Genomic DNA, 27987 nt, shown 5'->3' with positions numbered 1-27987 from the left:
TTGGTCAACCAACAATTTGTGGCATTCAGACGTTGCACCAAATTACGGCAACACTCTTTTAAGTCAAATAAAATAGCATTTGCATCTAACAATAGATTGGTAAAAATAGCTGAGAGAGAGATGCAATCATCTACTTTTTATTGCAGGAGGCCAGGAAGGAATCAATGGTGTACACGTTTCTTTTGAGGTGCTTCCTTTCAAAATCCATTATGAACACTGTCACTACTAGATATAGAAATTATCTAATTTCGAGCAGTCAGCCAGTATTACAGTTACAAAAAGAAGCATTTAAAGAGTCCCAAGGGCATATTTTGCTAATAAAGCTGAAGCGCTGAAAAATAGAAATTTGACAGATGTTTCAAAACTCACTCTTCAGCAGCACTAGCAGCACTCAGATCCACAGTTAGATCAAGAACCTGAAACCATATTAGAGAGCAGTAATCAGATTGATGTATTTACATCGTCCAGTGAAAGAAAAATGTCAGCAGCATATATTAATGGTTATGCAGTATGTGAAGCCTGAAGGAATGGAATCCTGCAAAAGGAAAGCAGATGACTGGAGTGTATGCACACTATGCATGGAGGGTAGGGGTAGGGCTTCCACCAATTTGATGGTATGGCAGCCCATAATTTATGCTTGACCCCATTAAATCATCTGAACCATCAGGGCATGTTTGATGGTGAATCCCGCGTGTCAAGCAAGACGAAAATCACAAAAAGAAAACATTAATTTTAACAAATGTCGGATGTGGCGGATGAGCAGAACGCCATCCGTCGCGTCCATAATAATGGAAACTTTTCGTACCACCCCCTTGTTACGAAGAGAACAGGGACGGGGAAGAAATTAAAAAAAAAAAGGGCAGAGGGGGAGCCTACTCTCTCTCCTGTGCAACGGCCAGAGGGGCAGCCAGCCGCAAGCTCTCTCTCTATCTCTCATTCTTCTTCTTCTTGATTAGGGTTTTTTTCTTTGATTTTCGTTGATTAGGGGTTTTTACTTTGATTTTTATTTATTAGGCCTTTTTTTATTTTCGTTGATTAGGGTTTTACTTTGATTTTTGTTTATTAGGTTAGATCTTCTAAATAATTAGGGTTTTTCTCTAATTTTCATTGATTAGGGGTTTTTCCTTTGATATTTATGAATTATGGATTTTTTCTTTGATTTTTATTTATTAGGGTTTTTTCCTTTGATTTTCATTGATTAGGGCTTTTTTTTCTTTGATTTTTTTATTAGGTTAGATCTTTTTTTTAATTTATTTTATTAGGGTTTTGAATAAAAAAATTTAATTAGGGATTCTTATACTTAATTTGATTAGGGATTTTCTTGTATTTGATTAGGGTTGTTTTTCTTTGATTTTCTTTCATTAGGGTTTAAATTAAGGTTTTTATATTTAATTTTATAATCTATTTATGGTTTATTCTATTTATGGTTTTTTTCTTGTAGTTAAGGGTTTTTTGGTTTATTTATGATTTATGTTCTTGCATTTTAGGGTTTTATGATTTATTTATGGTTTTTTGCATTTGTATATAAAAAAATATGAATTCTTATTTTTTTTTCAAATTACCCAAAATTTAAACATTTTTTTCGTACTTGGATCCAGTTTGAGATCTATATTTGGAGCTACAGTCCATAAATGTTTGATAAACTTTCATAATTAGATCTAATATGACACCGGTTAAAGCATTTACATATAAAAAATTATCAATTCTTATTTTTTTTCAAATTACCCAAATTTTAAAATATTTTAGTTTTTAGATCCAACCCGATATCTATATCAGAAGTTAAAACCCATAATAAACATGTTAAAACACTTGTATGGTTGGGCGGATCGGGTCATACGATCCAAAACAAAGTAATCCGACCCATTATCCATGACTGTCCAAGTTGTCCGCACATCGTCATCAAACAATGGACATTTGGAACACAACATCCGAGTACAGTCCAAACAAACGTTGGACGTGGTACAGTTATTACGGAACGAACAGAACCAATCTTCTGTTCCGTCTTTTTTGTTCATTTCGTCCAATCCTGGACAAGCCATCAAACATACCCTCAGTTCACTGTAGGACAAGAACATAGTTGATTGTGACCCTTAAGTTTCATGTATGACTGGCAGAATAACTAAAGGACCTTTTGTCCTGAACTTAGTGAGGTAAACAAACTGTTTATTTAGACGAATATGCTTAATTTTATAGAGACCTAGGGGACATGATAAACTAAGCTTGTGAAGAACATAAATATCATGTTCTCAACTCAAGACACATTGAAATGGAAGAGTATAAAATAGTGCAAAATAGTGCATTTTAAGACGAAGCAACAGGCTCCCTTATCTGTTAAGCATTAGGACACATTAATAGTATGAACAAGTGATAAGGGTTTAGTTTTTTCATTTTCTCACAGTTATAGCACTGAGAGAATTCAAAATTCCACAGCATGCAGAATGGGTTGCTCCAAGATTCAGAAGATACCTTTCCAGTAATCTGAGTATACATCTTGAGTACATCTTGCACTGTTGACTCAAAGTGTGATGTTGCATCATAACTCTGCATAAAGCATCTCAATCATTATTTCTACTTTCCAAAATACAATTCATGTGATGAAAAAGGTGTACATTATGCAATGAACAAGGCAACTCAACCATAACTTTTTCCTAAAATGAACAAGTCTTGATACAGAAAGAAAACACTCACAGTGGATATGAAGCAATGGTCACTAGCATAATCGTTAGTAGGTTCATATCTGTCATAGGTATCAAAAAATGTCTCCTCAACAGGTCCAAGAAGATCAATTCCAGGCTTCAGCTCTGTCTCTGGATTGTCAGTCTCAGCTTCAGTGGAAACGAAGGCAATAAATTTCCCTTTTGGTGCTATATTGTGAGAGTAAGAACAACAGAACAGATACCTGTGACCAACAGAAGCATGGACAAAAGAATGAGCAGGCTTCATATATCAAAGCCCAGTCTATAACAGATAATGACCCTGGACCCAACATCTCTTGAGCAAAGATGCTGCAACTCCACCATCCAGATCATAAAGAAAAAGGTGAAATCTTGCATTTAAGGAAAGTATTTCTACTGTTGGGCATAAGAAAATTTAAGAATCATTTTAGTTTTCAAGTCATTAGCTATTATGGTTAAGCCAGCAATAAGTCGGTCAAACTTGAGAACCACTAAAGCAAAATAAAGCTGAAGAACAGCAGCTCCATTAAATTGCATGTGTGGTGGTCAACGTCCAGACAAGCACAAGCAAGCATGCAATTGAAATAAATGATGTCCCCATAGTGACTGTAATTGACACCAAAAGCATTTGAAAATACAAGTCATAAATATACATGTCTGATTTGCGTCCAAGTTGCTTCTGAGGCAGAATAACCTGCACCGAGTGTGAATCGTTTGTGTTTGGGATGGGATGATTCATTATACAAATAGCCCGGGCAACCTTCCCAACCTTTCTCACCTGTTGAAGTTATAAAATGGTAATTGAAAGTCTATTACAATTTACAAATAACCCACTTAAAATAGAAAACTCAGTGACATGCTGCATAATAGTTACCTTGTTTGGCAAGTATGATGGATCACACACAACTTTCTTGCACTTGGCAGTTTCACCTTCAGATGTTACACCAAAAGTTTTTCCACTTTCATCAAATTCCACCTGCAAAAAGTGACGGATATTAATTAAGGTTCAAAATGGGTTATCTGAATGATTTGACTTGTTTTAAAGACATTGCTATTGATAGAAAAAGTCCCCAAGTCCTACGTAAATCCCTATAGCATTCATGAATACAACAAACAAACAACAACAACTACGCCTTCATCCCAAAACAATTGGGGTCAGCGATATGAACCAAAAAAGAAATTCATTTTGGGTCTTCCACATGAATCCTTTTCCTCCAATCATTTCTATCCAACGCCATGTCCTCGGTGAGGTTCAAAGCATTCATATCCTTTCCTATCATCTCCATCCAAGTCTTCCTAGGCCTACCCCGACCTCTTTTAACTAATATATTTTCCCATTTCTCCAACCTTCTAACTGGAGCATCATTAGGCCTTCGCCGAATATGTCCAAACCACCGTAAACGATTCTCTCGCATCTTATTTTCAATGGGTGCAACACCTACCTTCTTACGTATCTCTTCGTTCCGAATCTTATCTTTTATTGTATTTCCACACGTCCATCTAAGCATCCGCATCTCAGCTACACTCATTTTTTGAATATGATGTCTCTTGGCAGCCCAACATTCCGTGCCATATAGTAAAGCCGGTCTAATAGTCGTCCTATAAAACTTTCCCTTCAACCGCAATGGCATTCTACGATTGCACAGCACTCCAGTAGCACTTTTCCATTTCATCCACCCAACCTTTATCCTATGATTTACATCTCCATCAATTTCTCCATACATTTGAATGATGGATCCCAAATATTTGAAATAATCATTCACCGGTATATCTTGCTCACCAAGCTTCACTACACTCCCATCACTACTTCGTTGCTTACTAAACCGACATTCCATATATTCAGTCTTACTCTTACTCAACTTAAAACCTCTAGCTTCCAATGTCTGTCTCCATAATTCTAACTTAGCATTAACCCCAGCTCTAGACTCATCAATCAAAACAATATCATCAGCAAACAACATACACCACGGTACATTTTCTTGAATTGATCTCGTAAGCTCATCCATCACTATCGCAAATAGGAAAGGGCTTAAAGCAGATCCTTGATGTAACCCAACCGTTATCGGAAAATTGGTTGTCACCCCTCCACAAGTGCGGACATTGGTTACTACTCCTTCATACATATCTTTAATTATACTAATGTACTTGAGAGAAACACCTTTCTTCATCATTGTCCACCAGAGAACGTCCCTAGGTACTCTATCGTATGCCTTCTCTAAATCAATAAAAACCATATGCAAATCTTTGTTCCTCTCTCTATATCTTTCAATAAGTTGTCTAAGAAGATGTATAGCTTCCATAGTTGATCTTCCAGGCATAAAACCCAATTGATTCTCCGATATCATGACAACCTTCCTCAACCTAGACTCAATCACCCTCTCCCAAAGTTTCATAGTATGACTCATGAGTTTTATACCACGATAGTTTGTGCAATCTTGTATATCACCCTTATTCTTATATAAAGGCACCAAAGTACTCTTCCTCCACTCATTAGGCATCTTATTTGTTCGCCAAATCAAGTTAAAAAGATTTGTCAACCATTCTAAACCTTTCTCTCCCAAGCATTTCCAAGCCTCGATAGGTATACCATCTGGGCCAACTGCCCTTCTTGATTTCATTTTCTTCAAAGCCTCTGCAATTTCTTTCTTTTGAATCTTGCGCATGAAGTCACGATTTATCTCATGAAAAGGAATGGAGAAGTCTCCAAGATCTTGAGCATGACTATCATTAAATAGCTTATCAAAATAATCTTTCCATCTCTCCTTAATCTCCTCATCTTTGACTAAAACCCTTTGCGTTTCATCTTTGATACATCTAACCATACCCAAATCCTTCGATTTCCTATCTCTCATCTTTGCAAGCCTATAAATATCCTTCTCGCCTTCTTTGGTATCCAACTTGTCATAAACCTCCTTATATACCTTAGCCCTCGCGTTTCGAACAACTTTTTTAGCTTCCTTCTTTGCTATCATATACTTCTCCAAATTCTCATTATCACGACTCTTACTTAGATTTCTATAACACTCTCTTTTAACCTTAATAGCTAATTTGACATCCTCGTTCCACCATGATGTATCCTTACCTAGTGGTGCACCGCCTTTAGACTCACCCAATACCTCCTTAGCTACTTTTCTCATACCACCCGCTATCTTATTCCACATTGATTCTGAATCCTCCTCGAGACACCAATCAACTTCCTTAACTACCTGCTCTACAAACATTCCTTGTTTAGCTCCTTTCAGTGCCCACCACTTAATTCTAGGATCTATCCTATGTCTATCCCTTTTGCGGCATTGTCTAATTCTAAGATCTAAAATTAAGACTCTATGTTGTGTAGCTACACTTTCTCCTGGTATAACCTTACAATCGATGCAACAACCCCTATCTCTCTTTCTAAGTAGGAAAAAATCTATCTGACTCGTATTAACCCCACTTTTAAATGTTACTAGGTGAGACTCCCTCTTCCTAAACCAAGTGTTTGCTAAGATCATATCATAGGACAAACAAAAATCTAAAATCCTTTCTCCACTTTCATTTCTTTCTCCTATACCATAGCCTCCATGGATATTCTCAAATCCATCCCTACTAATGCCTACTATAGCATTCATGAATATTAGCAAAAAACTGAAAAGGGATTGGAAAATTCTATAAAGAAAAATTATTCAGAAACCGAAAAATAAGAATGCCTAAGCACCTGGATTAGAACAGTATGATTTCTTATTGAAAAAAGTGCTAAATCCACAAGAACTTAAAATTTCTAATCATTATGAATCTTTGGAAGATATTAACAACCCTTCAAACCAAACTTCAGGATTTCAACATCAATGGAAGAAAGATGAAGTACCTTGCATTCAGGCTTGTTCAACATGTAGGTTCCTCCATATACAGCACTTAGACGAGCAAATGCCTAGAAATTTGTTATTTCGATATGGCTAAACATTGACGAGAGAAAACATATAAAATCTCAAAAGTATTGAAGTTGAAAGTTGAAAGAAACCTGGGGAAGCTCTCCCAGCCCATAAAGTGGATAAATATAAGGTGATCCTCCCTGAAAGCGTGCCAAAGATTCGGAATAAAGCTATCCAAAACAAAAGCCCTAATGTTAGTCAATATCCTTTCAGCAAGACTCTAGATATCAGTAAACCATGAAAAAGCAGTAAAACATTCACCTTCATTCTCTTAACAGTATCCAGTGCAGGCTGACCTAGGTAGACATCATCTCTATGAAGTGCCAAAGCATGCCCAATGAAGTCAATTGTATTCTCATCTAATCCAAATTTCCTGCATCACATGTGAAACAGAAGCTATGAGAAAGAAAGGATTGATTGTTATCCAGGATCTCCAACTTCTAAAGCAGGTAAACTATATAAAGCCTGTTTCTTTACGTTGTTGGAAAGTAAACATTTTTAATCCAAAACATTCTTCAATTCCTATAGCTTCTTCAGATGTCAAGGCAAAATAAGAATTTTCAAATCTCAAAAATCAGATAAATTTCCCTAATGTTGGGTTTTTCGTGTGATATGTTTACAGCAGCTGCTTGAAAGTCATTATGAGATTAACGAACTTTTGTAAGATTACAAAATAATGCTCTAAACAAAGATAATGGTGTGTGTTGAAGATTGTGGCTTCAAATAAAGTTTATATGTCAAATGAACAAACTTTAAAGTTAATACAAGTACAGTAAAATTATGAATAAGAAACAAGTACTCAATGAGTTCTTTTGTTGTCACTTTTGTAAGGTCCATTCCATCATGCGTCTTTGGATCATTCTCATTATAATCTTGAACATAAATAAAAAATTTCCTAGCACGGCGCTTTTCGAAGAGTCCCATCAATGGAGATTTCAGTGCCTCTACATCCGTAGCTGGCACCTTATGTATCTGAGACACCAAATGAAAGGAGAAACAATTTAAGTGAGCAACAAAGAGCTGGCAAAATTTCAAAGCAAATTCAGTAAATTAATTAAAAAATTATGTTGAAAATAACATACCTTTCCTTTGTTGTATACAAAACTACCATCAACCGCCTTAAAGCTTAGATATTTAGTAACGTCAGTGTGAATAAGAACTCGCACCAAAGCACCATTTGCCATCATAAACTGAGTATAAAAAGGTTTAGTGACTTCCATGAACATGGAATGGAGAGTTGAAGCGAAAACATATTCTAGTTTGAGCAGGGAAAAGTTACTTCTCATAGTAAAGATGATCTTGGACAAAGGTACACACAATAAAAAAGGTTTTCACGCCTGAAATTTTCCTTTTCTTGAAAATGTATGCCATAAAAAGCTTACCTATTCAAGGAGTAAAAAGTCACAGTAAAATAGTAAGAAGTAAGAACTATTAAATCGGTAGTAGTAGTCCTACAAGTGGTCATCATGAACTACCCTTTCAAGTAAGTCACAATCTAGTGTTTTCCATTGCATTGACAAGCAAATTCATGGTTTGTCAGAATGAAAGAAACCAAATACTTTTTGGTGAGACACCCTGGCTGTTGATGCTGCCGCTCATTCAGGAATGCAGGACTCTGCGTTTGTGTGAATCTAGTGACTTGAGGAAAGAGTAAGCAGAAGCCTTTAAGGTGTGTGCTTAATTCTTCCATGACTAAGATAATACAAGACCATATTATTGGTTTATAAATGTTCATACTTCACATAAATATAGGAAAAACTATAACTTTTGAGTCTTGAAATGTAGGTAAATATATGTTCAAGTAATCATTTTTTAATATCTATATGTCCAATATCATTTATTTAATATCTATATGTTCAATTGCAAAACTAAACATGAATGACACCAATTGGAAATCTCTACCAAATACAAATTGGTGTAAGATATTCTTTTTAAAGCCAAACTTGGTGGATTTAGCATATACGATTAACATCTTAGAGTAAGACGGATATAGTCAGATTCTGATCCAAACAAGATATCCTATTTTAGGATTCAGATCCTTAAAAGTAAGGTCGAACATGCATTTGGATTGGTTTCAGATTTGCTAAACTGGATTTTTTCTGAATTTGGATCAGTATTTTAGGTTGGATTTAATTTGGATTCGGTTCAAAATTCACTTTGATTGCATTTTTTACATACACATTTTTTTTTCCTTTTTAGCAGATCCAGCATTATTGTACACTATGTCACGGACATGCCGTTTTGGCTGTGTGTCCATGATGACGAGCAAACATGCTCGGACACAGACACGGTGCATATGGCATTATTTTAATATTTTAAATAGTATTTTAGTACATTTTAATTGTATTTCAATAAAAAAACTATTTTTAATGTAAAAAATATTCAAGAAATATTTTTTTATCAATTAAAAATTAAACAAAAAAATTGGTGTCCTCATGTCCCAATTTTGAAATATTTTTGAATTTTTGAGTCAGATCCGAATCCCATGTCCTTTCTATGAATCATTGTGACATAGATCGTACATCTTTCAGATCTGGTTCAAGTTTACCTTATCTGATGTCGTCTGAATCTGGACCCAGATTCTGATCTATTGGTTTCATTTCAGTTTCGAATTCTGATCTGTCATGATCCAGATCCAACCTGCATCCAATCTGTTCGCAATCGCATTCATATCATAGAGGATGAAAAGTGCAAGTAGGTTCATTCAAGGTGCATGTTTATTGTTTAATTGTTTAGTCATCTGGGATTGTATGGAATTGCACTGATTGTTTACAACTGTCCATCCAAGATTATAATTATTATAGCTTGTACATGGCATAGGTATAGCAATTTTAAACCAGAAAAACATGCAATTATCTGCACGAGCAATTGAAAAATTACTCTAATGAAAAAGGAAAAACTGTGAATCTTGAATGAGACAGGAGCCTAAATTCTTTATATCCTCTCAAGTAGATCTTAGATAAAAAGCTCACGCATCTGCAGTGATTAGTTATGGATCGGCCCTCCTAACTTTAAAGCCGGTGAATTAAAATAGACAAGGAGTAAATAAGTCCTTGATCCCAAACTCAATTGCACATGCTAAAAAGTAAAAAATTGCATGGAAGATGGAATACATGCTTTGGGTATTTGATAAAATGGAAAAGGGTTGGTGTTACGGTAACAAAGGAACTGGATTACCTTTGGGACCATGTCAACATTATAATCCTTACTTGATCCCAGACCTCCTGGAGGCTTGTCATTTCCTCTAAACCTCTTCCAAAGCTACAAATAATAAAGAAAAAAAAAAGAATCATGGACACTCAAAGCACTAAACAACATCATTGTCTGAATCCTAGGTTCATTACCTGTATGAGATTAAGTGAAGTTGATTCCCCACCATAGTAGTCATTTCTATCCATATGCAGGACCTATCACAAGTAATGCCCAATAAGAATGGTGGACAAGTTGCTGAAAGCTGATTATAAATTCTGCAACACTATCTCATGGAACCAAAAGAGTGGCTAACCAAGATGAGAGAGAGAGAGAGAGATCAAATAAATAAACCTGTAATTTTCTGATTATATACCTTAACTTTATGGTGACCTTACGAAAACAATTTAACAGAATAATTTCATGTGTCAAAAATAAATCTTAAGAATCTTAGCCTTTTATTAAAGTGTTTAATCCACATTTCTATGGGGAGAAAATCTTACAGGAATACATCTAAAAATGTATTCATAGATTTAAAGGAAAATTGGAAAAAATAAGCAACAGAAAGGCAGCTCACATAATCCATGACCTAGCAGAAAGGAGACATTCAGTTCAGCAGTTGGTGAGATGGCAACTGTGCCCACTTGCCTCCATTAGGCTCCCCACAGACTGAAAGGATAAGGCTTGTGTTGTGCGACAATTCAAAAAGGAGCCATACTTAGCAGCAGTGTTTAAATTAATTTCAAAGGAACGCTTCTTTTACATCAGCCTCCAAAGGCCATGTACCATGAGACTACCGGACTAACACTCTTTAACGGTTAATATCATGAAAAGTACCAGTTACCAACTAAAGGTGAACGATACCTTCTAAATGAAGTATCATAATAAATGTTTGAACACGTGGCGTTCAGAAGCTAATATACTGGGCTTTTCTTCCAATACCAAAAATTCTAGGAGTTAACGTTCATTCCACATGGTGTTGCAAAAGTTCGCATTTGCAAAGAGTACGAGTCTCCGGATGGGAATTGCAACACCAGGCACTGTAACTTTGTCTTCCATACATTTGCACAAGGAGTTGCAATTTCTAGCCTTGCAACTCAATTTATCCAAACACGCCCCGGATTCTTCACAAGATTTTCTTGAGAAAAAAAAAAGAAATAGAAACGGTGGTTAAATGTTGAGATTTTCCAAGATTTAGTCCACAAATCTCCAAATTTCTTACACTCTCCCTGGTTTCTCCTTAAAATACCAACAAAATCTCTGCTTAATTCTCTGAGTCAAAAAAATACTATGAGAAGGTTTTAAATAATTGTTCTGTAACTAAGAGACCACCGACACGAGTCTTTTATCTCAAATAAGAAATTGATGCCTGAAAATGCTTCCCAACATATTGCAACAAAATCAGTAGTGCTCGCTAACCTTAACATCATGTTGGCAACCCATCAATCATGTCACTGTTTTGCTAACTTTAAATCTCATTTATTTTCATCCTTGATACTCTCAAATACTGTTTCCAAAAACATAACATTGCATAATCATTGAAATTCTCAAAATCCAACAAACTGGTAGCTATGACCTGAAATTAATTAATTAAACCCCCACAAACATTTAGGAATCGAAAATCAGGAACAAACACAAACTCTCTGCAATATTCGTCTAAAAAATAACGACACTTTTCGTTATCATACAAAACCTATCGAATGTAAGGACTCTTCAAGCAAAATAGTCCTCTTCTCTTGGCCAATCATACTGTCAAGGTTTCCCTACAAGACCCGATACAACAAAAACACTTGGTTTCACGGGTGTTAACGCCATAATCTCCGGTTTTTCGATCATAAGATATTGACAACTAAAAACCCTAATCAAATCAACGAAACAAATTAAACCATCAACCATCTACAAACGAGATCTACATAAGCTCATCGATGATACATTCGAATTCAATAATAAAGTCACACGACCAAACGAGATCAAGAGCCCAAGCAGCATCAGACCGAAGGAAACAACAATGCAGCACCCCCATCCCCCTCTCCCTCGAATTCTCGACAAATCTAAGCTTCTGCATCCCTCAAACATCATAATTCGATACCCGAAAAGGACCGAAAATGGAAACCCCAGCACGGATTCGAATTCTCTGTAGCTTAAGGACACCGATCTTAGGCCAAACAATCTCCGATCGCGATCAAAACCACCGAAAGCGAAGAAAAAAGCAAGAAGTGATTCGAGAAACAAAAGGAGGGAATGAAGATCGAGATCGAGCACAACCTTAAGGCCATCGACGGAGAGAAGTCCGCTCAGGATGCATTCCTTGAGTCCCGTTCCGAGCACGATCACATCGTATTCCTCATCCATGGCGTCCGGAAAAAACCCAAGGAAAGAGAGCAGAGATCGAGACAAGAAGAATAAAGGGAAAAATGAGAAAAAAATCGAAAATTCTTCTTCTCCTTCCAGAGATGAGAGCTTCCCTTCGACGCCTTTTATACCGTCTGAACAGGTCAGCTTTCCTCTCCCGCTGGGATCACGTCGAGGCTAGGGATGGCAGTGGACCACGGAACAACGGGGCTCCGCCCCGCCTCGCCCGTTTGGACCGGGGGTGAAGGGAATGAAACGGGGATGGAGGCGGGGACGAAGGTTAAAATTCATCCCGGTGCCAGGATGGACTTACACTTTCCTCCGCCCTGCCTCGCTCCATCCCGGCCCCATCAATAATATTATTAAAATACCTTAAGTTAAGTTGTAAAATTACAAAACAGTCATGTTTATATATACTACTAACTTACTAAACCTAAATCTTATTAGACAAAATACTGTATCATCCCTAGTCACTGTCGCCATCTAAATTAGAGAGAAAAGGTAAATTTTCATTTTTTTTTCTTTTATATTATCTTTGAGAAGTTGCAATGAGAAGCCCTTTTTGTTGGGTAGAAGTAGAAAATTTAGCCCTGAGTTATGTACATTTGAAAGGATTACCGTATCTCACTCTTTTTTTTGTTTCGCCCTTTTCAATTTCTTATCGCAAGTTTCTTCACTTCGTACGTTAAATCTTTTTTCATTTTGGGGTACTGAATTGGGGAGACGTGATGATGGTTAAACCCAATCAAATTTGTAAGAGACTGATGAATCTACAACATGCACTACCATCTGATCTCTCTCTGCGTTAATTTGTTTTTGTTGCTTTTGTGGGATTTTAAAGGGTCTATCTGGGTGCGCCCATTTTCTTTAAAATTGCATTTGATAAAGATTTCTATTTGTCGGTACGATAAATGTGTGCAACCAACTGCGATCTAAAGTTTTCTTGTCTGGTTTTTTGTGTGGTGTAATTAATGATGACATCAAATTTTTTTATTGTGTGGCAATGATTATTCATTAACCATTCACCATCTTTTGGCTGAGGTTGCACATAAAAATTCTTTTTTTTTTTAATCTGATTTTTATTTGTGCTAGGTTCGGATTATGGTGGAACTACTATTGTTTTGCTTTTCCCGTTAATTGCTTCAACCAAATCAGCATAGTTTGTTAGATCGTCTTTTTCTTGACATAAATATACAAATTTTCAAGTAATGAAATTCTGGTATTTTGTGGGTTGTTTTTCACTGAAAATCTTAAAAAGCTTTTATAAAGTTATGATCAGATTATTTAAAATTTTGTTCTACTCTCAATTAGCAAATATTATAGTATTTGATTAAAAATAAATTCAATTTTTTTTGAAAAAATTATCTAAGAAAGTTGTGCAGAGTACCGGTGGGCTACAATTAACACTTGAAGTATTAGGCTCATTGTTTTTTGATAAGAACAATATATAGGAATGAGAAAGCATCTTGAAGACCTTAAAGAATCAACATAAAAATATTCATCAGAGTTTAAAAATAAGTTATGGTGGACTTGATCAAACAAAGAAGCAAATATTTTTGGACATTGCATATTTTTTTATTAAAAATGGCAAGGAAAATGCAATCTTCATGTGGACGGGGCGGGACGGGGATGGGGATTATTATTTTCAAACGGGGCGGGGGTGGAGGTCCAAAGTCTCCCCCGCCACAAGGATGGACCGGGGATGAAGGTTAAATTTTTGAAACAGGGTGGGGGTGGAGACCTTGTCCCCCGTCCCCGCCCCGATCCACTGCCATCCCTAGTCGAGGCCCGAGGGTCGGTATTTTGCCAAGCAGTAAGGCTGCAAATGGATCGGATATGGTCAGATATTCGATTCTAAATCGAATATTATTTCGGATTTGGATCCTTTTAAGTAAAGCCTAAATATGCATTCGGGTTGTATTTTTACATGTAAATAGCACGTTTTTCTTCTATATTTTCTGAATCCAGTATTACTTGTATTTCAGGTTCTCATTCAACCTTACTTCATCGAAGCTAATTCAATTCGGATCTACTGTTTGCATTTTGGATTTGGATTTGGATTTGGATTTGGATATAATAGGCTCCAGTATAAATCCAACCCGTTTTCAACCCTACCATCTCACGTGTTGGATTTGTCATCCTTGGTGGCTCGCTCTTTGATTCGTTTTGGTTCGGATGTTGGGACTCGGTTTTAGGATCTTCGGATATGGGCCGTGGATGTAAATGAGTCGGGTTTGGGTTGGACACTAGGCTGACCCATATGAAACCTCTTCTAAAAACCAATCTTGCAAACCTCACAATTGTAGTATAGGGAGAAATCTTGTGATTGGGGTGGTCATAGGACTATCAGGTATCAGGCCTGAATATTGTTGGGCCGGACCCAACCGATTTGATAATCAGGCTCTACTTGGATCGGACCAGTGTTTATAATACACAGGGCCCAACAGGCCCAACCTGTTAACTGGGTCAAGCCTAGGCCTAAAAGGCCCAGCCCGATCCGAATATGACTGAGTCGGGCAAAGGAATGGGTCAGGCCATAATTGAACCAGTTTTACTTTGGGTGAACAAACTTACCCACATAAATGGGATAAACTGGAAAGTTGCATTGTCATCTTTACTAGAAGATCCCACCTTATCTTGTTCATCTGGATAAGTGGTTACATTCAAATGCCCCAGGGGGCTTGGCTTAGCGGGTGGGGCCTTGGCTGCTAGACTGGCAATCAAGGTTCAATTTTCATAGGTGTCATCCCTCAATGCAAGCCAATGAGTAGCATAGGCTCCGGGGGCAGGAGTCCTAGCCTCGGACTTTTATGCAGCCGGTATGACCATCATAGGTATGTTTGGCTGAGTCAGCATGACTAGGTCTTCGTGCCGAGTGCGGTTTCTTTGGGTTATAAATTAAAAAAAATCAAATGTCACCTTATAATTCATATTCATATAAACAAAAAAAAAGGATGTCAAATACATTATTTATTTTGTGGTTGGCCAAATCATATTTAGTGTTAGTTCATAGGATGAGTGTTCATATTTTCATTTCCAAATCTTCATTCTAATTTTTAAAATAGTCATTTCACCCTTAACAATTGTTTCTATGCTTCGCACAACTTCCTTGGCCTTGCTTTTAATTTTTTCCCCCTTATTTCCAATCTAAATTGCCACGTAACATCTTCTCAATTGACCAGTATTAGCTTTGATGGAAGGTCTAGAATACAACTCATATTTTATTATTTTAATTGCACAAGCGTGTTTTCTTGTATTATAATAAACCACTTTTATCCCTTTTGTTTCCTTAGGAATTAAAATAACTCTAATCAAGATAGTACTCACTTTTGGCACAATTCATTGTTTTGGCCTAGACTAGAGAAATATGTTAGACATGGCCAATTCCAATTCACTACCCAAAATATGTCAAACACGGCCACTTGGTTTATTTTCTTGATAGTTTACCCTTACGCCGCCTAACAAAATAGGTGCCTTGGTCATGTAATTGTCGCCTAAAAAAATAGGCACCATATTAGTTATAGCCTGAAAAAATAAGTTGGCCATCTTCATTATATTTTCTAACTTGCGGTTAGCAATCATATTTCTAATAAAAGCAAGGGCCATTTATGTCTTGTTCATAACTATAATGTATCTAGATCTCTCTTTTGTTTTTAACATTCATTTATTCATTTTTACTTGTATATTTTATTACTTTGTTACACTTCCTTATTTTATTGATATTTTGTAGATGAAAACACAATAAATATACCAAATTTTAATCTCCCACGATCAATTAATAGTCCATTGTATCTATTGGTCTCAAATAGGGGTGTCAACTGGCCCGACCTGAACCAAACCCTAGAGGGTTCGGGTATGGTGATAAATAAAAAGTCTCGATTAAGACCCAGGTCTGGACCCGAAGGTCCGATTAATATATGGACCCAGGTATAGTTTGTGAAATTTTATATCAAACCCAGACTCGACCCGAGTTCTGATTAAGACCCATAAATATTCAATGTAAAAATGATAAAAACAAATTATGGTTTTACCCGGTATGGTCCGAGTTTGGTTCATGTAGTTTTTATCAGGTTCAGGTATGGTTTTTTTATAATAAACTTGATTAGACTCGGGTCTAAACCTGATACCATACCCAAAAATCTGATCCAAGTCTGGTTTCACCTTAGTCTGAACCAAACCCGACCCGTTGACACCCCTGGTCTCAAACCTTCTGCACTAAATCATTATACCGGGGCCCCAAATAGCGTTTTGTGGACCACAAGCCGGTTTGGTTTGGTTTGGTTTGGTTCGGTTGGGTCTAGAATGAAAGCGGAAGAAAGCCAAACTCATTGCGTTTGTTTTTTTTTTCGACATTTGCTGTTTTCAAAATAATACATTCACATCCCTTCATGTTCACAAAATGTTGGGAGTCACCATCTCTGTGACAAATTTTGCGAGATTTATAAAAAATCTCACGATAATATCGCGAGAAATTGTTTTAAAGTTTAAAATGGTAATTTCTTGCTAGATTTTCAAACCGTGACAAAATATCATGATATTTATGTTTTTAGCAGATATTTATCATGAAAATCTCTGAGATTTTTATTTTTTAAATGTGTTTTATTTATATTTTTTATAAAACTAAATTTTTTATATTTTTATTTTTTTGCTGAGATTTTGCCAAAAAATGCAAGATTTATGAAAAAGTTCAGAATGTCCCAACTTTTTTACTGCCGATATGTTGTCGTTTTTAACATTTATCACTATGGTCACGATCAGATCTTGTGCTTCTTTTTCTTCCTTTGATTTTTACTCAATTTTGTTTTTAATAATCAATTTATTTATGCACATCGTGACCAACATCGCACCCTTGAGTGAGTGGATTGCTAGCCGACCAACAACGGATAGCCGGTGATTGGGTGCAGCAGCATAATAAAAAAATGTGCAATTACATTGTACCTGACAATCCCTCGTCCTACAACCAAAAGCCTAGCTTAGCTTGGTTACTAAAAGCACATTTTTTAGTGTCGCTTTGCATTTAAAATAGTACATAAGGTGACACGACACGAGAGTAAATTGGAGTAGCATCAAAAGTTGGTTGAGCCCTAAAAAAAACCCTTATGGGGTATGGGGTCAAGGTAGATAGTAGAACTCTAAAGAGTAGCTCGGGTTACGGTGGGCACCATGTGGGCACGACCCATGATCACTAAATTGCTCTCTCTCTCTCTCTCTTTGACTCCTCAGCTGTTCAACAAATATCACTTTTTGTCTGATGACTTTCTCTGGCACAGGCACAACGACACAACTCCTAGAAGGTCTTTTTCTCTCTCTCAAGTCCCAATCTTGTCGTTCGACCCTGATGTCAGGCGAGCTGTCCAACGAGCACACTGCGGTGGGCACTCCTTTCTCTTTCTTCTTTTTGTATTTTTTCATGATTTAGGATTTTTTTAGGTTTTTATTTTATTTTTGCAAATGAGATTAATGTAACTAATTTTTGTGTTTTTATTTTTAATCAACATTAAATATAATTGATGATTCTACATGCTTTATTTTAGTTAGAAAATTAGAATTTAGGAGTTTTTTTAATTAGCACACACACACACATATATATATATATATATATATATATATATATATATATATATATATATATATATATATATGAATGATGTGAGTTAGGTTTTTGATCTAGTTTTTATCTTTTAAATAGCATGAACCATGAATATTTTATTAGGTTTTAGTTTTTTTTGGGTTTTTTTTAATTAACATTTAAAATTTGTTGTGTTTGCATATTACAATCAACATTAAACTTGATTCTACTTGGTTGGTTTAAGTTATAAACTTAGAATATTAGAGTTTTTTAATTATTATATATATGAATATTGTTTGTCAAGTTTTAGGGGTTAGGATTTAAGTTATATATAGTTTTTTTAAAATAATATGAATATTTAATTGAGTTTTAGGTCATTTTTTAAATTTTTTTTCAATTAGCATTTAGGTATTTAATTTTGGGTTGTTAAATGAGGTGAAAACTTAATCAGGTATTTTAGTGTTTTTATTTTTAATCAACATTAAAACATGATTCCACGTACTTAAAACTTAAAATTTTAGTTTTTTTCAATTAGCATGTATATGTGAATGATGTTTGTTTATGATTTAATTTTTATTTTTTAAATAGTATGAATCATGAATATTTCATTAAGTTCTAAGGTTTTTTGTATTTTTTTTAATTATCATTTAGGTATTTTTGTATTTTTATATTTCAATCAACATTAAACTTGATTTTACATGCTCAATTTTAGTTATAAACTTAAAATGTTAGGATTTTTTTAATCATTATATATATAAAGGATGATTGTTAAAAATTCAGAGTTAGGATATAAGTTTTTTATAACATGAATATTTGATCAAATTTTAGATTTTTTGTGTTTTTTTTTTCATTGTGCATTTATGCCGATCCTAGTTTAGATTCTAGCTAGCCATTGGTTGAGCCCCAACATGATACCTATGTTGGCCGTACGTTCTTAAGCAAGGCGATGCATTGCTTGACAAAATCTTTGCAAGACAAAAGGGATGTGAACGGGTTGGATCTAGGTATTATTGAATCCGACTTAAGGGTTCTGACCTTATCGGATTCAGAGTTTGATGAAAAAAAATATAGCCGAAAATCTGATATTTAAACTTAATTGGGTTCAGATCTGGATTCTGAGTTGGATGAAAAATATCAAATTTTTTGTGCAGACCATAAAGAAAAAGCATTAATGTGAAAAACATTTTTTTGGGTTAATATCGCGAAAAAATTCATAACAAATTCAAAATATGATCCATATTGACTCGCAACATTACTGATCGGTCTAAACGGATTCAGATTCGGCGGATATCCTGCCTATACCCGAACCGTTGGCATCTCTACGTTAGATAAATGGCTCACAAGCTTCGCCTTTGCACCTTCTGGACCGCTGTTGAGTCCGAGAGAGATGGGCTCGCCCCAAAACCCTATGTTTTGCCTAAAATGGCCCTGGGATTCTCCCCAAATTCCCAAAAAGTCCCAAGACCTCTGCAAACCCGACGTCCCATGGCTGCTTAAACCCTTCCAGGCTCTCGTCGGAAACCTCCCCTCCGACCTCCTCTCCGGCCTCAAACTCCGGGATAGGCCGGAGACACGACTGGAAAACCTCCCGGCGGTCTCTAAACCCGGCCGATTCTCGCCAGAGAAGGCGGCCGTGGGCGGCCGGAGGGCGCTGACGGAGGCGGAGCAGGGGGACGCGGAGCAGCGGGCGCTCGCCGCCGCGCTCTCCAGCGGGAAGGAGGCGACGGTGATCGAGTTCTATTCGCCAAAGTGCCGGCTGTGCCACTCGCTCCTCGAGCTCGTGGTGGAGACGGAGGCGAACAACTCGTCGTGGCTCAGCATCGTGATGGCGGACGCCGAGAACCCTAAATGGCTTCCGGAGGTAACGATCGAAACTCCTTTACTCGCGTTTGGATACGAAGGAGTGAGTTGTAATTCCTTTTCCAAGACCAGCAACCTATGTTAGCTGGAATTTTGGATTTTTGAACTGGAAATTTTGAACCAATTCACGATTTCCCATTTTTCGTTTTGAGTTCAATTCCGGAAATTCCCCAAATTTCAGGATCTGTACTCTAAATTCCGCACGTGGTAGTTCAAATTTCAAATTCCTGGGTTTTCGAAAATATCGCAAATTGCGTTTAACTTGTATCCAAGTTCTGGAATTCAATGGCATGGGAATTCCCGAGTTTCTAAGTCGCGTCCATGAGTCCTACCCAAACACGGCATTTGGGCATTGCAACACCACGCTGAATCGGGTTGAGCTCTTACAGGTTCTGGCGTTGTAAAGTGGAGTTGGAAAACCCCATCCCAACACCATGTATCCGAACACCCCCTTAGTTTTGTTTGTGTCGAGGGCAATAAAGTGAGAGCTGCGTTTTTCTAGTGATATGATTAAGTTGGTTCCTGTTTTGCATCTCTGTGATGGTGACTCTGAGAATAATCTGCGTCTGCAAGTGATTAGTTCGGTGCAATGGAGATGCTCTGTTTCTGTCTTGCTAAACAATTTGAGTTCTTGGTTTCTAATTGGGCTGGTGATCGCGAAAATTTATCTGAGAATGGTCTTCGATTAGTTTGGTGCGACGGAATTGATGTGTTTCTGTCTTGTAAACAATTGAGTTTCACCATTCTGATTGAGCTGGTTAGCACAAGTTTACTTGACAACTTTCTATGAACAGTTTGGTGCAATGGAAGTTATCTGTTTCTGTCTTGCAAAAAGAATTTAGTTTCAGCTTTCTGATTAGGCAAGCAATCGACAACACTACTAACATGTCATGCCAAACTGGTCGAATTTTTACAGGGATCTGTTCTTTTATTGGCGAGAATGTATATTAGTGTTCCTATGGGAAGGGGTGGGGGGGGGTGGGGGGGTTAGGGAATGGTTGGATTATCGATATGCTTAGGAACCAGGTACTACATAATGCAACACATATCATGGCCAATCGATCCACTTCTCGAAGTTAAAGTGGGTTCATTTTTTTAGAGTTTGAGTTTTGGTTGGCATTAATGATCTTATAATGCTTGGTGTCATGCACTTTGGGTTCTATGCGGTTAGGCTTGCTATTTTATGCATCCATAAATAAGGGCCTTCCCAAATTTTTGGGTTCTAGACAAATTTGTAATTGGTTTCAAGAGTTCTCTCTTTAGGTTACATCCTGACTTTTTTATCTCATGAAGGCTTGTAGGGGTTTATTTTGCTTTGGTTAGCATAAAAGTGGATTTTGCTTTACATATCATAGCATTTGGTATCTTATAAATTTATAATGCAGAAATATCACTTAGGCATCACATATTGATTATGTTTACCTGTTTGGATAGTTTATTGTGTGAGAATGTAGTCTTTTAACAAGTTTAAAGAACAAAGTTGTTTTGTCTAATTACAGATGTTAGGTACCTAATTAATGCACCGAAAAGCCCTAGGGGAATTAAGGTGTGTAAAGTCAAGCCCTTAAACCACCAGAATCCTAACAGATCACCATTCTCTGTAGCCGATGTCCTCGGCATCCCACTGTAGGATGACTCTCGCTCTGTCCTTTACTACTGGTAGACCTTTCAATCTTTTGGCAGCTCTCACTTTGCCCTTTTTCTAGGTTGCCCCTTCCGAGAATCAAGTTGTTTATGTGGAGGTTGCGCTAGTACTAAATGTTAGGTACCTAACCAATAAATCAAAAGCCCTAGGGTGATTTGAGGTTCATAAAATCAAGCCCTTAAATCACTACTAACAACAAAAGCTGTATCATAAGATGACATGTGGATACTGTAGGAAGAATCTAGGTGAGGAATATTTTTTTTTTCTTTTTTCCTCTCCCCCTCCCTTTTCTAAAGAATATGAAAACAACTATGTAGACAAATGTATTCTATGATATTTCAATGTTTTTGCACTCCTGATGAAGTTGAATGAAATTCCTTCTTTACAATTTTGTATGAGGGAGCTCATGACGGTATGCTGCAAGGGAGGAATTGGTCATATATTTCAGTTTTCAAGGGCTATACTTTATGCTATGTCACAGAGACTCGGCCAACTGGGTGCCACACCTGCATCGACGCGACGTGACGCGGGTGCGCGTGTGGTCAATCTTTCCCTGGGTGCATTGACCGCACCTAGGGTTATTTATGTCCAACTTTTGGACTATATATATATATTTATATTTTTGCCGCACCGCCACACCCAAGTTTTTTCAAAGTGCTGCACCCCCGCACCCGCACCCGCACCCGCACCCATGTGACATAGACTTTATGTTAACATGGAAAGTAGCTCCTTACGAAATGATCTCTTGGTCTAACACATTTGATGCAAGTTTCTTGTCAGGTGCAACTTCTACTATCACACTAATTTATATTGGTTTTATGGGATGCATACCAAAGTTTTCCAAGGGAGTTCATCTTCTTCAATACCCATATCATGCCCCATTGTTATCAAATATAAAATCTGGAGAGAATTTGACTGATGTTTTAGATGGATGGGATTCTTTTGGGAGGTCAAGACCACCTGGCGTGTGTTTGTCAACAACCATGAATTGCTTTGTTGTGGCACTGTAGAAGGATATTGGACTTTACTATAGAGTACAGAGCGATCCATGCTTGATGTTTGGCATGATTTCTTCAAATGTATATGGGTTCAAGGAGAAGGTGCATGCTATCATTGTGGTCTTGGGCATTTTACCTACGCCAAGAACATGCTGACAGACATCAGAAGAGAACCATGTTTTTCTTTGATTTCACAATTAGAGAAGTAATAATAATATGCTGTTACATTTCTTGCCAGATTGCGATTATATATTCATGGAAAACCATAAATCGTTAGTTGACATGCTTTTATCTGCCTGCACCTGAAACCTTTTGATGACAACTTGAAAGCAAAATGAAGCATTTTATGTTTCTTAAAATTTATCCTATGTAAGTGTGGAATCTTTTGAAAAAAGTTCTTTGGCAACAAATGCTGTCATTTGCCAACATTCTCTTGTTTTAGATTTCTGGCGTGTGGTCTTTCTTGAGTTAGTTTGTCATCACCTCTCTCACCAACTCATGCTCTTTCTTATAACAAGCGAATTCTGTTCATGTTTCAAAGATGAAAAAGAAAAGTAAACAATTGAATAAACAGAAGGCAAATGAATAGCTTTTTGGGGGAAAAATTACATCTTTTGGTGTAAAAACCATATAATTACTCACTTCCTATGAAACTGACTTGGATGAACATGAATTTTACCCATCAGCCAACCAAATTTAATATTAAAGATGTTTGATATGGTAAAACTTAATATGCTTGGGGATGACTTCAACAAACATACTTTTTCAAAATGTTTAAAACTGTATGTTTTTGTGCAGAATAGAGTGCTTTTGCCTAGCTCTTACCTCTTTCTGTATAATATCCCACTGACTATGCTGATTCTTGACATTTTTATGAGAGGATGATGTGAAATAAGTTGGATATTTAGTCTCGTAAAACGAGTTATGAGGGGAGAACACTCGGTCTTATGCCAAATTTCTCTGAGACTTTTGAGTGTTTACAGGTTAACTTCTTGTATCCAGTCTATTGGTTGCATCCATGGAACTGTCTCAGTTGCTGCCAAAGATTGACAAACTGAATTGTGCTAATTCTTTGTCCAAACTTTCAAAACATGCTGCGAGGTCTGGTAGATGTCAATTTGTGTTTGTGTGAATTATTGTTCTCATTGCTTAAACAACTGCTATTTTCTTTGAGATATCATTTTTCTAAAATCTCACAACACATTGGAAGCTTGTAATAGAAATGAGTATACCATATCATAGGATGGTGTGCACATACTAGAAAGAACGACTCCTTTTTCTTTTCTTACTCCTTGCAGAGTCATGCTGGATCATTCTTACACGCACATATTTCTGATGGCAATCTCCATTATTGGAGCCACACTTCTACTTGGTGTCTGCTAGGCAATTTGATGATTTGAATCCAAGACTCTTTCCAAGTATATTGCATGAAGAAGTGTGTGTGCTTGTTTTTGTCTGTATATTCATTTTGTTTGATTTTTTTTTACATTTTATGAACTTCTTCAGTTGAAATTTGATACATTTTGGAAAACAAAAAATCAGTGGTGCATCATCGTTTTTTGTATTTTCAGCTGCTCCATTATGATATCAAGTATGTCCCTTGCTTTGTGCTTCTGGACAAGTACGGGAAGGCATTGGCAAAGACTGGGGTTCCACATAGCCGATTACATGTGATTGTTGGTCTCACTCGCCTTCTTCAAATGAAGCAGCCCTCCATGAAGACACCCAAGTAGTAGCTTGATCCAAGGCAAGCAATGACTCCTGTAAGCAAACCTGGCTTGTCTGCGTTAATGCTTGGCATACTCCCTTGAGGATTTGTACAAGAGAGTGTTTTTCTTGTTTCAAGGTGCTTACCCATCCTTCCAAATGTATGGTGTACCCCAGAGGGGAATTCAACATGTTGGGATGTGTTTTTATCTATATTTACTCAAATATTCTATCTTGACCTATTGAAGTTAAAATTGATTAAACAGTATTCTTGTACTTTCTGCTTTTTCCTCTTCTACATTCGAGTCATTGGTTACTTCTGGACTTTGCTTATAGCTGGGTTTATCACTGATTTTTTTTTTTGAAAGGCAAGCTGGGTTAGTCAGACCCCCACCAGTTACACAACATACCATTGGGTTTTGAACTTGCAACTTCCCAACACATGGTGACGTGCACTAACAGCTCCTACCAAACAAGCGGAGCCCCACTGATTCTCGTGTATGAGGAATGCATAAGGGCTGTCAATGGGTAGGTTTTGAACTAGACCGAGTGGGTCTTGGTGCCTACCGGACTTTTGGGTGCTGGTACTGGGTCTGGGTCCGATGAAGCTTGGCTTGGGCAGGACCAGTAAGGGCATATTTGATGGCACGTCGCTCGCATCCGCCACATCCAAAAAAGTGTGTTATTTTAGTTCCACTCCCCCTGTTACGAAAAGAACAGGACAGGACAGGACGGAAACAAAAAAAAAACACGACGACAAGTTCTCTCTCTCCCCTGTTCAGTGGCCAGAGGGGCGGCAGGCAAGCTGAGGGGCTGGCGGAGGTGAGGGCGGTCAGCCGGAGGGGCAGAGGTGAGGGTGGCCAGGCCAAGGGACTTCTTCTCTTCTTGATTAGGGTTCTTTTTCTTTGATTTTCTTCTTATTCTTCTTCTTGATTACTTTTTTCTTAATTAAGATTTTTCTTTGATTTTCATTGATTAGAGTTTTTTTTATTTTCATTGATTAGGGATTTTATTTTTATTTTTATTGATTTTTTTCATTGTTTAGGACTTTGAATAAAATATTTTTAAATAAGGCTTTTGTTATTTAATTTTATTAGGGCTTTCCTTTGATTTGATTAAGGATTTAAATCAAATATCTTTAATTAGGGTTTAGATATTTAATTTATGTTTTTTTTTGTAGTTTAAGGTTTTTTGGTTTATTTATGATTTATTTTCTTACATTTTATAGTTTTATGATTTATTTATGGTTTTTGGTTTTATATAAAAAAAAATTTGAATTTTTATTTTTTTCTTAAATTACCCAAAATTTAAACATTATTTTGTACTTGGATCTCATTTTAAATCTATATTTGGAGCTAAAATCCATAATTTTTTGATAAAATTTTATAATTAGATCTAATAAGACAACATTTATATATAAAAAATAATAATTCTTATTTTTTCCAAATTACATAAATTTTAAACATTTTCTAGTTTTTAGATCCAATCCAATATCTATATCAAAAGTTAAAATCCATAATAAACATATTAAAACACTCATGTGGTTGGGTGGATTGGGTCATACGGTCCAAAATAAAATAATGTGATCCATTATCCATGACTGTCAAATTGTCTGCACATCATCATCAAACAACGGATATTTTTAACACAACATTCGACTACGGTCCAAACAAATGTTGGACTTGGTACATTTGTTGCGGAACAAACAAAACCAATGTTCTATTTCATCTTTTTTGTTCATTTCTGGACAACCCATCAAACATGCTCTAATGGTTCATTTAGAGAAAGCCTAAAATCTTTAATTTTCTTTGTATATTTTATATTGGGATGTTTCTGTTTCTTAATTGGAACGGGAGACAGAATTGGTTTGGATTTGAAATTTTATAAACCAGACTTGAGTTGGTACGCTAGTCATGTCTTGTGGGTTCGACCCAGTTAGCTAATGAGACCCTTTTTGCACTAAGATCTAACTCGGGTCCTATTGGGTCTGATTTGGGTCACTAGCTGGCAGTACCTACTATTTCATGTACTGAATCTGACCAACTGTCCCATACCTCCTCTACATTCTTGACAGCTCATCTATGTCTTGATAGAATATTTTCAGTGGCATGTCTAAGTACTTTTCACGAATGTGAGCCACCACATATAAGATCATTATTGTCTAGCCTGTAATGGCAATGATCCAATTAAAAGAATAGAGCTCTACCAACTGAGCTGCATCTTGAAGTCCAGTGTAGCATTCAAATAAGTCAGATGCTTCTTCTGTTCTTTCCAAATCACAATTAGGCTGTCTAGAATTCATTTAGCTCTCATTAGGCTAGTGATCTAGCTGAACAAAGAACATGAGATGTTAGTGTGGTTAGTTTTTAAGGTGAAAAACGTGCACTTGTTTTTTAAATTATTTTTTTATCTTAACATTAATTTTTTCTGTTATAATGTTCTTAGTTTGACAGGATTTTCCCTCAAGAAAAGAGAAAAACACTGATAGATTTCTGTTTTTTAATTTTGACCATGTTTGCAAGATCTTAGGCAAATTGATGTTGACTGTAGTGGGATTATGCTGTATGGGCCATTGAGGGTATTATATGGTTCAGATCTTAACAAATGCAATCCTAATCAGGTACTATTATGTGGACCCGACTAATATGGTTCCAATTGTTTTTTTTTTAAGTTGGGTATCGGGGTTTTGTGCTTGCAATTCAGATCCGACTTTAGAGTAGATCTAATTCCAGCGTTAAGCTCAGTTTTCAGGAAGAGGTGGTCGTGGGGCATGCTCAGTGGACCTGAATCCGGGCCAGATTTGAGCCCAAAATTTACCTGGTTGATACTGTAACCTGGTTGGTGCCTAGGTTGCTGTTTTTTTCATGAAGGATGGGAAAACCATCCTCGGAATTAGAAACCTAATCACGCTGGCTAAGCCTGCCGTAACAAGCTAGTGGCACACCCCTTGCCCCCAGGAAGTTGCCAAGCTTTGGCTGGGCAACAGCTTGTCCCTTGCCTTCATTAATGCAAAGAGCAGACGCCCATGGAAATGGAACCTTGACCCGTCAAGTGGCCAAGGCCCCTCCAACTGCACCAAACCCCTTAGGACAGCCTAGGTTGCTGGGCTTGGGACCAGGCATGATATGGTTGACTTTCATTTATGGTTTTGGGTTTTGGAAGGCACATTGCACACAGTTACCTTTGGAAATCCTGAACCCTTTTCTTGGGACACCAAACCGAATCTGAACAATAGAAAATTGAGGCAGCATTTGGATGTATTTCGTTCATGTTTGTTACTTTTATTTAAGAAACATAAATAGAAAACTTTAGTTATTATAAATAAGAAACAAGGGTCATGGTGTTTATTTATTTATTGTTATGCATATGTTTTTTCTTGCTCTGCATTATCATTTTAAATGTAATATAGTTCGATTCAATAAAAGGTCTAAGAATGGAAACTAAAGTGGTTTAACAAAAGATCATTTAAGATCAGTTCTAGATTGCTTGAACTATGAATTTAAGTCCAACTCTTCAATCTCATATGGCTATATATAAATCCTCATGAATTTAAATAAAAAACACATAACTGTTTTAATTGGAATCTATCTAAGCCTAAATTAGACAAAACATGAACTTGCCAACTTTTAGCTTGGATCCTCATGGATCAGGATATATCAGATTCATGGTATCAATTTTTGGATCCATTAAACTCATTTTTTTCAATTGAAACCAACTTCAGTGTAACCCACATTTGAAAAAATTTGCGTCTAAAAATTGTTCAAAATAGTTTGTAATTTGGACAGCAATAATTTGTTTATTAGTATACAAATATTTATAAACACTATTTTTTTTATAAAAATGACAGTAAATAATTCTAAACATGGCCTATTAATTCCATTCTTTCACAGGAATAATTTTCCAATATTTCCTTGCAAACCAAAACATATCAATGCGGACCAAGGGGTTGTTCAAGATGCTTTGCAAACAAGCCCAAGCATGGCTTGCGGAGACAGATTTACTGAGCTTGAACGAGCCTTTCACAAGCTGATCCTGAGCTCGTTTACCACGAGAGAGAGAGAGAGAGAGAGAGGGGGGAGGGGGG

General features: G+C 36.7%; 2 protein-coding genes and 1 non-coding gene across 4 annotated transcripts; 2 read left to right on the top strand and 1 right to left on the bottom strand.

The window, feature by feature from the left end:
* Positions 1–110: 110 nt before the first annotated feature.
* On the bottom strand, positions 111–12216 carry LOC149838719 (guanosine nucleotide diphosphate dissociation inhibitor 2-like). Of its 2 annotated transcripts, XM_090006761.1 has the most exons (13): positions 12038–12216; positions 9928–9990; positions 9761–9844; positions 7666–7773; positions 7383–7555; positions 6845–6956; positions 6673–6753; positions 6520–6582; positions 3550–3651; positions 3329–3453; positions 2689–2899; positions 2467–2541; positions 111–416 (listed from the first exon to the last, which is right to left on the bottom strand). In XM_090006761.1, exons 1-13 carry the CDS (start codon positions 12122–12124, stop codon positions 366–368), a joined length of 1335 nt encoding a protein of 444 aa, XP_089862887.1. In that variant the 5' UTR covers positions 12125–12216; the 3' UTR covers positions 111–365. The 2 variants fall into 2 exon arrangements, with proteins under 2 accessions (XP_089862887.1, XP_089862888.1); XM_090006762.1 differs by lacking the exon at positions 9761–9844.
* Positions 12217–12842: 626 nt separating this feature from the next.
* On the top strand, positions 12843–12923 carry LOC149838718 (small nucleolar RNA Z195/SNORD33/SNORD32 family). The gene has a single exon (XR_016432274.1). It is a non-coding gene; the product is annotated as a small nucleolar RNA Z195/SNORD33/SNORD32 family (small nucleolar RNA).
* A 6082-nt stretch (positions 12924–19005) lies between these two features.
* LOC149838717 (uncharacterized) lies at positions 19006–24171 on the top strand. Its single transcript, XM_090007772.1, has 2 exons — positions 19006–19554; positions 23768–24171. The coding sequence occupies exons 1-2, from the start codon at positions 19081–19083 to the stop codon at positions 23927–23929; spliced, it is 636 nt and encodes a 211-aa protein (XP_089863898.1). The 5' UTR covers positions 19006–19080; the 3' UTR covers positions 23930–24171.
* The last annotated feature ends 3816 nt before the right edge of the window (positions 24172–27987 follow it).

The sequence above is a fragment of the Nuphar pumila genome, chromosome 5, assembly GCF_984573655.1.
Source record: "Nuphar pumila chromosome 5, dmNupPumi1.hap1.1, whole genome shotgun sequence".
NCBI classification, from domain to species: Eukaryota; Viridiplantae; Streptophyta; class Magnoliopsida; order Nymphaeales; family Nymphaeaceae; genus Nuphar; species Nuphar pumila.
This window is presented reverse-complemented; position numbering and strand designations above follow the sequence as displayed.